Source organism: Takifugu flavidus, chromosome 21, assembly GCF_003711565.1.
Source record: "Takifugu flavidus isolate HTHZ2018 chromosome 21, ASM371156v2, whole genome shotgun sequence".
NCBI lineage: Eukaryota > Metazoa > Chordata > Actinopteri > Tetraodontiformes > Tetraodontidae > Takifugu > Takifugu flavidus.
Genome location: NC_079540.1, coordinates 7,162,807 through 7,174,293, shown reverse-complemented (window position 1 = coordinate 7,174,293; position 11,487 = coordinate 7,162,807). Strand labels below are relative to the sequence as shown.

Here is an 11,487-nt window from a genome sequence, read left to right as displayed (position 1 = left end):
GGTGCAGGTGATTAAATGGGAACACATTCATTAGGAATCATTTATTACACATATTACAGATCAGATCATTTTAAAATCCACATGTTCCCTCAGCTTCTGCAGCTGATCGCTACAATGGAGCAAACGGGCTTCCTTCATTGGAGACGTGTGGATACCTTTGGACAAGAGAAGCCCAGTAGTTCTGGAATCAAGCAATAAACATCTTCCAACTGGATAATTGAGAACCGACACAAAGATCAACAGCTCATTTCAATATGACTGAAACCTCAGAGGAGTGCTGTGTGGAGGTGAGTGGAATGTCCTTTAAACTAGGACCTCGGCACAAACGGGTCGCAGACTGTGGCTCAGACATGGTTCCTCTTGGGTCAAAATCAAGTGCGTTTAGCTGAATGTTCACTGCAGGCTTCAGCTCAGCAAGGACAAGCCTAAGTGCTTGCAGATGTTAGCAGATGTGCAGCTTCATGGTGATCCTGAGAACATCCTGGTGCTACAGGGACGCTTGGTGGGTTTGCTTTCCCTTTAAATCTCACCTAAAACGCCCCACTCACCTCTCTCACATCCTGTCCCGCCCACCAAACAGGTGAACCTTGACAAACGAGATGGTCTCATCGTAGTCTTTGTGTCCCTTCTCGTAGACGATGTAGATGAACTTCTGATCCTCGATGGAGCTGCTCTCCAGCGACGTCATGGAGGAGTAGCCGCTGGGCCCCGCCCATATGTGGACCGTTTTGTCCTCCCAGGACCGTCCGTGTGTTGTTGACCATCGTAAGGTGAGGTTAACCCCTGCCGAGAGAGACGGGATTCGTTCAACGTTTGCCTGCCCTGCCCCCCCCCCAGAGAGTGACGTGCACGTACTGTTGAACTCGTGCGCAGGGTTCGTGAAGTACAGCACGCCGTCCTTCTGCAGAGCCCCTGCTGCTACTGCGGGATCCACCAGCGTGTAGTCGAAGTCCAGATGTTCCACGGGGAGCGTCTCCCCCCCGTCGAAGCTGCGCGCCACGATGCGACACCGGCAGTGGTAGTTGTTCTGGTTCCGGACATTGATTATGATGCTACCGTCTGTCATCTCCACGGGCTTCAAAGACACACAGAGGGAGGAAAGAAGCGTTAGAAACCTCTCATGTTGACCTCATTAGGAGATGGTACCGCCCCGGCGCCTCGGGCCACAGACCAGCACCAGGTTCTGAGTCCACATAACATTGGTTCCACATTCTTAAGAGGAAAATTTCATCCTCACTCCCTTCAAGCTTTGAGAGGTGGCAGCAATCGCACCTGAGATTCATCGGGGTTGAAGTCCTGTGCTCTCTTCGGCCTGTTGAAGGGGATGCTCTTCACCACGGCGCCGTCGCGCCAGCTCTGCCCGTGATCGTCGCTCAGGATGCAGAAGACTCCATCTCCCTCCAAGGTGCCGTGGCCACACACCACCAACCGCCCTTTAGCTGGGTCGTAACGTTTCTGCCGTGCACACACACAAACATGCAGCAACATGGCGTCACACGCACACGTTGTGCGAATCTCGGCTCACCTGGATGCCGAAACCAGGCCCAGGGGCGAAGGGTTGGACCCCGATCTGGCCCGAGATGTTTCTGGGTACGCTCCAGCTGAGTCCGTCAGTTTTACTCTCAATCATCATGGTGCTGGCAGACGTGGAAATGTGGAAATACAAGCTATAGATCAGGATGATCAAAGCCTTCTCCTCATCCACCACCACCGAGCCCAAGTTCACGCCATCCGGAGCCAGTCCGTCATCCACGATGAAGCTGGTTGGGGACCAGGTGAGTCCTGCAGGGCCAGAAGAGGAAGGTGAGGATCTGCAGACAGTCGGAATAACTCAGCGCTTCCAAGACGTTTGTTGCTTCATCCGTAAAGGCAGCAGAATTTAGACAGATTTGAAAGGAATCTGCATTAAACTGAACATTTTCCTAAACCAGTATTAGTTCATCTAAAACAGATTTAAACTTCCAAATACCGGAAACGCAAATAAACAGTGATGGCGCGAGACTACTGTCGCAAAACGCATGATCGCTGATCTCCGTGCGGCTCGTTTGCGACTCATTTGCGACTCATTTGCGACTCATTTGCGACTCATTTGCGGCTCGTTTGCGGCTCATTTGCACATTCTCTGCCTGCCTTTATCTGTCGACCGCCGCATCGCTATGAACTTCTGCCCCATGTCCCCCTGCGACGCCTTCCTCGCCTCGGCGAAGGCCAGCAGGCTTCCTTGGGGGGTGAAGGTGATCAGCGGGATCCTGTAAGTGTTCACCTCCCCGTCGATCCCGCTCACCCACAGCAGCTGCTCCTCGTACACCAGCGGATCGATCTGGACGGAGGAAGACAACTTAAGGAGGCTAGAACACACTTTTGAGGCGAACTCCTGCGAATAGTCCAGTCCGGTACCTGTTCCGGTCTGATGCCTCGCGCAGGGACCAAAGCGCAGAGCAGCAGCCACAGAGCAGCGGGGACCCGCCGCCTCTCGGCCCCCATGATCGGTGCCTCCGGCCGGGGAGAAGCTTGAGAAGCAAACGAGCAACAGAAGGACACAAACAGGCGGAATTCTGCTCTACACCACCGTCAACAGCTGTGGAGACTCTCAGGGTCATATGACTTGGACGGATGTCACGTGAGCGCTGACAGCGCCAAAATAAAAGCCTCAATTTCCGTAGTTTACTTTAAACCGAAGTACAAAAGCAGCGCAAGTTTTTCCTGTTTGATTTCGTCTGATTTCGTAATTATGGGATTTTTGTCGCGTTCCAGGTCCTTTGATTTCAGCCTGTTTTATACAGGAGTCTTACTTTCCTTGTGTTGTTGTTGTTACAAAGTCACTTCGATTGGAAAATAATCAATAAATGTGAATAGCAACATGTCATTAATACGCCTTTGCTGGCAACATCGTTCTAAAACCCAACATGTTCTGTTGTATATTTGATATTACTACACTTTTAAGGTTGTGTAGCTTTCATTTCTTTAGTGTGGCCATTTTAATGAGTGATTTTAGTAAAACAGTTACACAAACATTGACTTTCGAATGTGAATTCATTTTACAAAAGCTCAGAATAACAGGAGAATCTCCTGTGGAAGGAGGCTCTGGTCTTGTTGCCTCGTTAGTGTTTTAGCAGCCTGTGGACTTCATCCTTTATCGCCCACATTTGAGGCTGCAGGAGAAAAACAGACTTTGACCTCTGACGCAAGACGTCAGCTGGTGGCGATGTGGAAAAATGAAGTGATGCACGACATTATTCACTCTTTCACTCTTTCATAATGTCTGCACGGACAACCACAAACCACATTCCTGTAGTCATGAGGCCTGGCTGAGCTAAGTCACACACTGAGAGGGCGGGAGACAGGGAAGGGGGTGAGGGAGACAGGGGGGGACAGGGGGGGTGAGAGAGAGACAGGGAGAGAGAGAGAGGAGAGACACAGAGGGGGGTGAGGGAGAGAGAGACAGGGGGGGACAGGGGGTGAGGGAGAGAGAGAGAGAGAGAGAGAGAGAGAGGGAGAGACACAGAGGGGGGTGAGGGAGAGAGAGAGAGAGAGGGAGGGAGAGAGAGAGAGGGAGAGACACAGAGGGGGGTGAGGGAGAGAGAGAGAGAGGGAGAGACACAGAGGGGGGTGAGGGAGAGAGAGAGAGGGAGGAGAGAGAGAGAGAGAGAGGGAGAGAGACAGGGGGGACAGGGGGGGTGAGAGAGACAGGGGGGGACAGGGGGTGAGGGAGAGCTATAGAGAGAGGGAGAGACACAGAGGGGGGTGAGGGAGAGACAGGGGGTGAGAGAGAGACAGGGAGAGGGGGTGAGAGAGACAGGGGGGGACAGGGGGTGAGGGAGAGAGAGAGAGAGAGAGAGGGAGAGACACAGAGGGGGGTGAGGGAGAGACAGGGGGGGTGAGAGAGACAGGGAGAGAGAGAGAGAGAGTGAGAGGGAGGGAGAGAGAGAAAGAGAGAGAGAGAGAGGGAGAGAGAGAGAGAGGGAGGGAGAGAGAGAGAGAAAGAGTGAGAGAGAGAGAGAAAGAGAGAGAGAGAGAGAAACTGCGGAACTTCTCGTGGGTGTGAAACCTACCCCCCCTCCCTCCCTCTCGGCCGTGTGGGCATTGAGGCAGATCGTGCTGCCTGTGAAGGTTTTGTCTCATTTCTCAGCACGATGGACCTTGATGCGAAACACAGGTGAGGAAATGTTACATTTGGTTTGAAATCTGGGCCGCTGTCATCGTTTGTTGTTGTCAAAAGGGCTGAAATTCTGTGGTGCAGCTTTCGGTTCTAAAGGAAAGCAGCAAAGTCTGAGCTGCCCCAGTCTGAGCGCAACATTCTTCTCACATTTAAGCTGAAACGAATGTAGAGCAGGTCACAAAATGAAGCAAGAGAAAGAAATATGTCAGATGTCAGGAAGTGAAAATGTGAGTAAAGTGGAGGGAAGGTCTGCGGGTGAGCAACAGACGGGTCCGACTGCCAGCACAACCGACTGTTTTCACACTTGCGTGATGAAATGTGGCTCCGACGCTGCGCGGCCACGACACCTCCGGCTCGTCCCCGTGTTCGGCGTCTTTAGCTCGGCTAAATGTGTCGCGGGCTCTGGTGAAACCTCGGTCCTGGAACCTTCCCCAGTCAGAAGGAGCCCACAGAAACACCAAGTCAGTGAACCGCAAACAGAGCAGGAATCATATCAGGGCAGTTCGAGCAGAGCTGGAATGTCCCTGAATTCCGACACTGAGCTCCGGGATATTGGGATCCCACCCTAGGGACACAGCTCAGCACTGGAGGTCTCAATAACCTTTGAACCCCCCTGAGATGTTGTGTGAAGCTTGTGTTGGCCAGCTGTAGCGTGGGGGGGGGGGGGGGGGGGGGGGGGGTGATTGGTCCCTCTTCTGTCTCGGTTCCTTCATGGGTCACATGAATCCTCTCGCTTATTCAGCCTTTTCTTCACGCCTGTGAAACAGCGTTTCAGGCTCACTGTCACGTGACCCCTCGTCTGAACTGAAATGTCTCCTCTGCAGGACGAGCTGGTGATGGTGGAGAAGGGAGCAGCTACGCAGGTGGAGGAGAGTCCGGTGGATGTTCGGACCTTCAGGTCCTCCACACTTCAGCCTCGGAGCAGCAGCAACACACACGACTGGGCAAATGGTATCAGAAAGTTCTGCTCCTCCTCTTGATTTTGCATGATTCACGTTCTCGTCGGGATTCTTGTTCTAACATTACACGTTTTTTACCTTTCTGATATAAAATACATTTATGAAACAACCAAAATCAGAAGAAAGAAAATATTTCCACATACACACAGAACCTGTTTAGCATCATCTGAGTGTGTGTGTGTGTGTGTGTGGTGTGTGTGTGTGTGTGTGTGTTTGTCTTACTTTGCTCATAGTTGACTATTTCTATACTATTTCTGGGAAACATTATTGCCTCCTCTGTTGTATCAATGTAATAAACGACCCTCTGACCTCAGGTCAGTGCGTTTTGGCCCTGCCGAGCCTTTCTGCTCTAAATCCCAGGTTTGATCTGACGTTGTGCCGAGAGAGGCTGGAGAATGATGGTTTCCAGGTCAGTCATGAGCGCCGCGCGCACACACACACACAACACACACACACACACACACACACACACACACACACACTGAAACCCCATTCTAATTTACTCCTGTAGATCCCCGCCACAGACATGGAGGAGCCACTGACGGCCGCTCTGGACGCTCCTGCCGTCAGGAGATACATGGTCTTTAACTCGTCTGTCTTCCACTTCATTTTGGCGCCCGTATGTTCGAGCGTCTTCCTCTTTTGCGTATTTACCCTCCGAGAGTTCAGCTAATTTCTCATAATTGCTGGTTGGTTCTGGTCGTTGGTTTGTGTCGAACGCCCCAGGTGCTGTACGTAGTGCTGTGGTGCGCCCTGTTCTCCACCCTCCACCTCTACATGGGTGCCACCGATTACTGGGTTCTGTGTCTGTGTGTCAGCCTGGTCTCCATCTTCATCACCACCGCCATCATCTTCATCCTCCACCACAGTAACAATGATGTAAAGACTTATAGAATATATTCTACTTGTTTTTGAGCTTTTACTTCAGTCCTGGAGAAGGAGAGGGGAGAAGACAGGAGAGGAGAGGAGGGGAGGGGAGGGGAGGGGAGGGGAGGGGAGGAGGAGGGGGGAGAGAGGAGAGAGGAGAGGAGAGGAGAGGAGAGGAACGAGAGAGGAGAGGAGAGGAGAGGAGAGGAGAGGAGGGGAGGGAGAGGGAGAGGAGAGGACGAGCGAGAGGAGAGGAGAAAGAGGAGAGGAGAGGAGGGGAGAGGACAACGAGGGGAAGAGAGGAGGGGAGAGGAGCGCGGGGAGGGGAGGGGAGGGGAGGAGAGGAGAGGGGAGGAGAGGAGAGGTCGGGGGGAGAGAGAGGAGAGGAGAGGAGAGAGGAGAGGAGAGGACGGAGGGAGGAGAGGAAGAGGAGAGGAGAGGAGAGGGGAGGAGGAGGGGAGGGCGAGGGGATGGAGAGGAGAGGAGGGGAGGGGAGAGGAGGGGAGGAGAAGAGGAGATGAGAGGAAGGAGAGGCAGGGGAGAGAGAGGGGAGGGGAAGGGGAGACGGAGGAGAGGGGAGGAGAGCGACGAGGAGGGGAGGGGACGAGGAGAGGCTGAGGGGAGGGGAGGGCGAGGGGAGAGGAGAGTGGGAGCGACATGAGGAGGTGGAGAGGAGAGAGAGGAGAGGAGGGAGAGAGGAGAGGAGAGGGGAGGAGAGGGGAGGAGAGGAGAGGAGGGGAGGGGAGGGGAGAAGAAAGGAGAGGAGAGGAGAGGAGGGGAGAGGGGAGGGACCGAGGAGGAGGAGAGGAGGGGAGGGGAGGGGGAAGGGGAGAAGAAAGGAGAGGAGGGGAGGGGAGGGGAGGGGAGAGGAGAGGAGGGGAGGGGATGGAGAGGGAGGGGAGGAGGAGAGGAGAGGAGGGGAGGGGGGAGAGGGAGGGGAGGGGAGAGGAGAGGAGAGGAGAGGGGAGAGAGTGAGGAGGAGGGAGGGGAGGGGAGAAGACAGGAGAGGAGAGGAGGGGAGAGGGGAGGAGAGGAGAGGAGGAGGAGGGAAGGGGAGGGGAGGGGAGGGGAGGGGAGAGAAGAAAGAGAGAGGAGGGGAGGGGAGGGGAGGGGAGAGGGAGGGGAGGGGAGAGGAGAGGAGGGGAGAGGAGAGGGGAGGAGAGGAGAGGAGGGGGGGAGGGGAGGAGAGGAGAGGAGGGGAGAGGAGAGGAGAGGAGAGGAGGGGAGAGGAGGGGAGGAGAGGAGGGGAGAGGAGGGGAGGGGAGGGGGAGGAGGGGAGGGAGGGGAGAAGACAGGAGAGGAGGGGAGGGGAGAGGAGAGGAAGGGAGGGGGGGAGGGGAGAGGAGGGGAGAGGAGAGGAAGGGAGGGGGGGGACAATGACAGAAAAACAAACCCAGACGGATGAGTGAACCCCCGGAAATCGATAGAAAATGACTGAAAATGCTTTTTAAAGCCACAATTCCTTTTATCTGGAATTGTCAGCGTCTGAATTGTGTGAAATGATGAATGTGTCCGTTACTAATGTTGCCGATTGTGCAGATAAAGAGACTGAAAAGTCCATTCAAACGGGGCTAATTAGTGCCTTAACGATCACTAATTCCAGATTTGTCTGAAACATTTTCCCCTTTTCCTACGGATTCAACAACGGCCCCTTTGTCTTTGTGTCAGATCAACATGAATTTAGATGTTCGGCTAATCCAGGTGAACGAGAGGCTGGTGAAACACAAGCTGCTGGTGGGCGTGGCCGACGCTTTGGAGACCGCACCGGAAACACGCAGGTCATTTTCTATTCATCACATCTGCACCACGTCCCACATGTAGGTCGTTGAGCATGAGGTCGGCGGATCCACGATGAAGAAGCCAAACTCTGGCTCGTGCGTGTTTGCTTGTTCCTGCCTGGTTGATGTCTCATCTCCCCACAGTTGTGTTTCGTGTATTGGGACATGTCTCGCTGTCTGAGGTCACTGACCGACGCCATAGAGGAGCACAGCTCTGATGTCCAGGTGAGGATTCCACCATTGCTCCTGCGTCTCCCATTTACGGATCGTTCTCACGTCCACACAAGTGCTCTCTCCAAATCAGCAGCACCGCTGGCGAGAGGCCGATAGTGGCCGTTAAGTTCCGTTAAGTTCTGTTAAGTCCCGTTAAGTTCCGTTAAGTTCCGTTAAAGTTCGTTTAAGTTCCGTTAAGTCCCGTTAAGTTCCGTTAAGTTCCGTTAAGTTCTGTTAAGTTCTGTAAGTTCTGTTAAGTTGTGTTAAATGCGTTAAGTTGCGTTAAGTTCCGTTAAGTTGCGTTAAGTCCCGTTAAGTTCCGCTAAGTTCCGCTAAGTTCGTTAAGTCCCGTTAAGTTCCGTTAAGTCCCGTTAAGTTCCGTTAAATTCCGTTAAGTTCCGTTAAGTTCGTTAAGTCCCGTTAAGTTCCGTTAAGTTCCGTTAAGTTCTGTTAAGTTCTGTTAAGTTGCGTTAAATGCGTTAAGTTGCGTTAAGTTCCGTTAAGTTCCGTTAAGTTCCGTTAAGTCCCGTTAAGTTCCGTTAAGTTCCGTTAAGTTCTGTTAAGTTCTGTTAAGTTGTGTTAAATGCGTTAAGTTGCGTTAATTCGTTTAAGTTGCGTTAAGTTCCGTTAAGTTCCGTTAAGTTCCGCTAAGTTCCGTTAAGTCCCGTTAAGTTCCGGTTAAGTCCGTTAAGTTCCGTTAAATTCCGTTAAGTCCGTTAAGTTCCGTAAGCTCCGTTAAGTTCTGTTAAGTTCTGTTAAGTTGCGTTAAGTTGCGTTAAGCTCCGTTAAGCTCCGTTAAGCTCCGTTAAGTTCTGTTAAGTTCTGTTAAGTTGCGTTAAGTTGCGTTAAGCTCCGTTAAGCTCCGTTAAGTCCCGTTAAGCTCCGTTAAGTTCCGTTAAGTCCCGTTAAGTTGCGTTAAGTTCCAAGTGCCTCGTTTGTGCAGAACAAACTGAAGAGGAAAATGGCTCATCTCATGCTGGTGAGTGAAGGAAACGCTGATGCCCACGTGGAGCCGGGATGGGAGGAGCACAGGCCTCTGCTGAGGGCTGAGGGTGAGGCCGGCTGCAGGAGGCCCACAGGCCGGGGGAGACCCCCACCAACACCAGCCTCCTCCCCGAGGCATCGCTACCTGCTCAGGTGAGGAGGCCCTCTGCTGCAGCCTTTATTTACCATGGAACACTGCCGGAGGAAATCTTGGATACGACTGCCTCTTTTTTGGGCTTTTATTTCATGTCTTGCACCATATGAGCAAAATGAATTATTAACGTTAGAAGATAGCTGGGATTGTTCATTCACGTCACGTTCAGAGAAATTCTGTGTTTTACCATCCCAGAAATAAGCAGTCACTGTGGGCGGGGTTAAAACGATAGAATCAGCAGTGGCGTGACCATAAGACCTGACCTGGGGGGCACTGGGGTTAGGGTTGGGGTTAGGGTTAGGGTTGGGGTTAACCTAAGGGTTAGGGTTAGGGTTAGGGTTGGGGTTAGGGTTGGGGTTAACCTAAGGTTAGGGTTGGGGTTAGGGTTAGGGTTGGGGTTAGGGTTGGGGTTAACCTAAGGGTTAGGGTTAGGGTGGGGTTAGGGTTGGGGTTAACCTAAGGGTTAGGGTTAGGGTTAGGGTTGGGGTTAGGGTTGGGGTTACCTAAGGGTTAGGGTTAGGGTTAGGGTTAGGGTTAGGGTTAGGGTTAGGGTTGGGGTTAGGGTTAGGGTTACCTAAGGGTTAGGGTTAGGGTTGGGGTTAGGGTTGGGGTAACCTAAGGGTTAGGGTTAGGGTTGGGGTTAGGGTTGGGGTTAACCTAAGGGTTAGGGTTAGGGTTGGGGTTAGGGTTAACCTAAGGGTTAGGGTAACCTCAGGGTTAGGGTTAACCTAAGGGTTAGGGTTAACCTCAGGGTTAGGGTTAGGGTTAACCTAAGGGTTAGGGTAACCTCAGGGTTAGGGTTAGGGTTAACCTCAGGGTTAGGGTTAACCTCAGGGTTAGGGTTAACCTCAGGGTTAGGGTAGGGTTAACCTCAGGGTTAGGGTTAACCTCAGGGTTAGGGTTAACCTCAGGGTTAGGGTTAACCTCAGGGTGTCACCTGACGTCTCCTTCAGGCCTGATTTCCGTGCTCTGCAGACTAAAGCCTGCCAGCTCTTGATGACCTACAGCAGCGTTTATGTGAAGCTGCTGGTGTCTCGGAGGCTCTCCGGACCGTCGCATCACCGCCTGCGTCCCGTGAGGAACCACTGCACCACCGCCCCCTTCTGCCTGTGCCAGTATATCAAAAAGAAGATCCTTCAGTAAAAGGCCGTAAAGCCGGCGATTTGATACACAGGCGGGATTGAGCTCCTGTTTAAAAATTCAAATTAAAAATTCGAGTTCACCGACGGCTTCGGCTGCTGCCTCTCTGTTGCTGCTTAGACCAGGGCAGCAGGCAGTAAAAGTGCTACTTGCACTATTTTTTCCTGCTCAATTTAGAGGTCGATACATCAGCTCTTTGCTACAGGTGCATTTGTGCCAGAGCGTCTGTCCTCCTGGCAGCAGGTCAGATCTATCTCACACATACGCAGGCAGAACCTGCAACAGAGGCCAGGACCCAGCGCACGAGCAGCAGGACACACAGGACACGCGGCGAGGCTGCGCTCAGGCACGGTGGAAGGAGGGCGCCGCGTTAAACGCTCTGAGGGATGCTGAGTCTCCTCAGGAGGCTAAATGACCATCTGTCAGCCTCACACACCAGCTGGCTCTGTTCCTGTCCTGCAGCTTCTATCTCTGACCTGCTGCTCCTCCACCCCCCCAGCCCCCGTTATTATTGATTAGAATAATACCAGTAATAATGGTATTATAATGATAATAATTCACCTCCATAACAGCAACAGCACAGCAATCGTTACGGCCCTCTGTGGTTGGAACACCTGCAGGTTATAACCAGGAATCAAAGCAGCTGATTGGTTGATTACTTGACCTGCAGAATGTGAGAGAAGCTGAAAACTGCAGAGTTTGTCCTCAAGGAACAAGCACTGTTAATTCACACGTCCCCAAGTCAAATGTCTCTTTTCTGTCCTTCAATATTGACTATACACCTTAAAGAATCTAGTCTACAGGGATTATTTTACACCATAGTCAGTCTGCCCAGTTACCTATGACATTTAATCCCCCACTGGGATTAAACACATGGATTTATAACAATATTTATATAAGATTACAAAGAAAAGGTACCACAGGTACCACCTGTGGTCACGGACCGTGACCTCCCTCGGCCTGGTGGGCCTCCAAAGGTGGCGTCTCCTTCGCCTCAGGTCTCGGTGCCCAGCCATGTCTCAGCCATGTCTCAGCTTGTCTCAGCTTGTTTGTGTGTGTGTGTCCTTTTCCTTGATTCTCTTGTTTCTCTTTGTTGTTTTTATCCTTTGTGAGGCACTTTGTGCTACCTAGTGTATGAAAAGTGCCATATAAATAAAGATTGAATTGAATTGAATTGAATTGAATCAGACATTAAAAGACATCAAAATGCAGGATTAACTAGCAAAAGTTCAT

The 11,487-nt window shown here is 52.2% G+C and overlaps 2 protein-coding genes across 2 annotated transcripts; one reads left to right on the top strand and one right to left on the bottom strand.

The window, feature by feature from the left end:
• Positions 1-26: 26 nt before the first annotated feature.
• neu1 (neuraminidase 1) lies at positions 27-2,999 on the bottom strand. The gene is made up of 6 exons (XM_057020101.1): positions 2,398-2,999; positions 2,131-2,320; positions 1,526-1,782; positions 1,273-1,455; positions 856-1,075; positions 27-783 (listed from the first exon to the last, which is right to left on the bottom strand). The coding sequence occupies exons 1-6, from the start codon at positions 2,482-2,484 to the stop codon at positions 554-556; spliced, it is 1,167 nt and encodes a 388-aa protein (XP_056876081.1). The 5' UTR covers positions 2,485-2,999; the 3' UTR covers positions 27-553.
• A 978-nt stretch (positions 3,000-3,977) lies between these two features.
• LOC130518344 (transmembrane protein 268) lies at positions 3,978-10,340 on the top strand. Its single transcript, XM_057020862.1, is given in 10 exon segments — positions 3,978-4,156; positions 4,984-5,110; positions 5,433-5,527; positions 5,630-5,737; positions 5,845-5,997; positions 7,654-7,806; positions 7,908-7,988; positions 8,920-9,058; positions 9,061-9,113; positions 10,090-10,340. Coding segments are annotated over 9 exon segments (1,065 nt in total). The 5' UTR covers positions 3,978-4,156; positions 4,984-4,995; the 3' UTR covers positions 10,258-10,340.
• The last annotated feature ends 1,147 nt before the right edge of the window (positions 10,341-11,487 follow it).

Coding starts and splice junctions, on each gene's coding strand:
- neu1 (XM_057020101.1), bottom strand. CDS start 2,484: ATGGGGGCCGAGAGGCGGCGGGTCCCCGCTGCTCTGTGGCTGCTGCTC. Junction 1,783..2,130: donor GCGGCGGTCGACAGATAAAG/GCAGGCAGAGAA, acceptor CTGGCCCTGCAG/GACTCACCTGGTCCCCAACC. Junction 1,456..1,525: donor GGCCTGGTTTCGGCATCCAG/GTGAGCCGAGAT, acceptor TGTGCACGGCAG/AAACGTTACGACCCAGCTAA.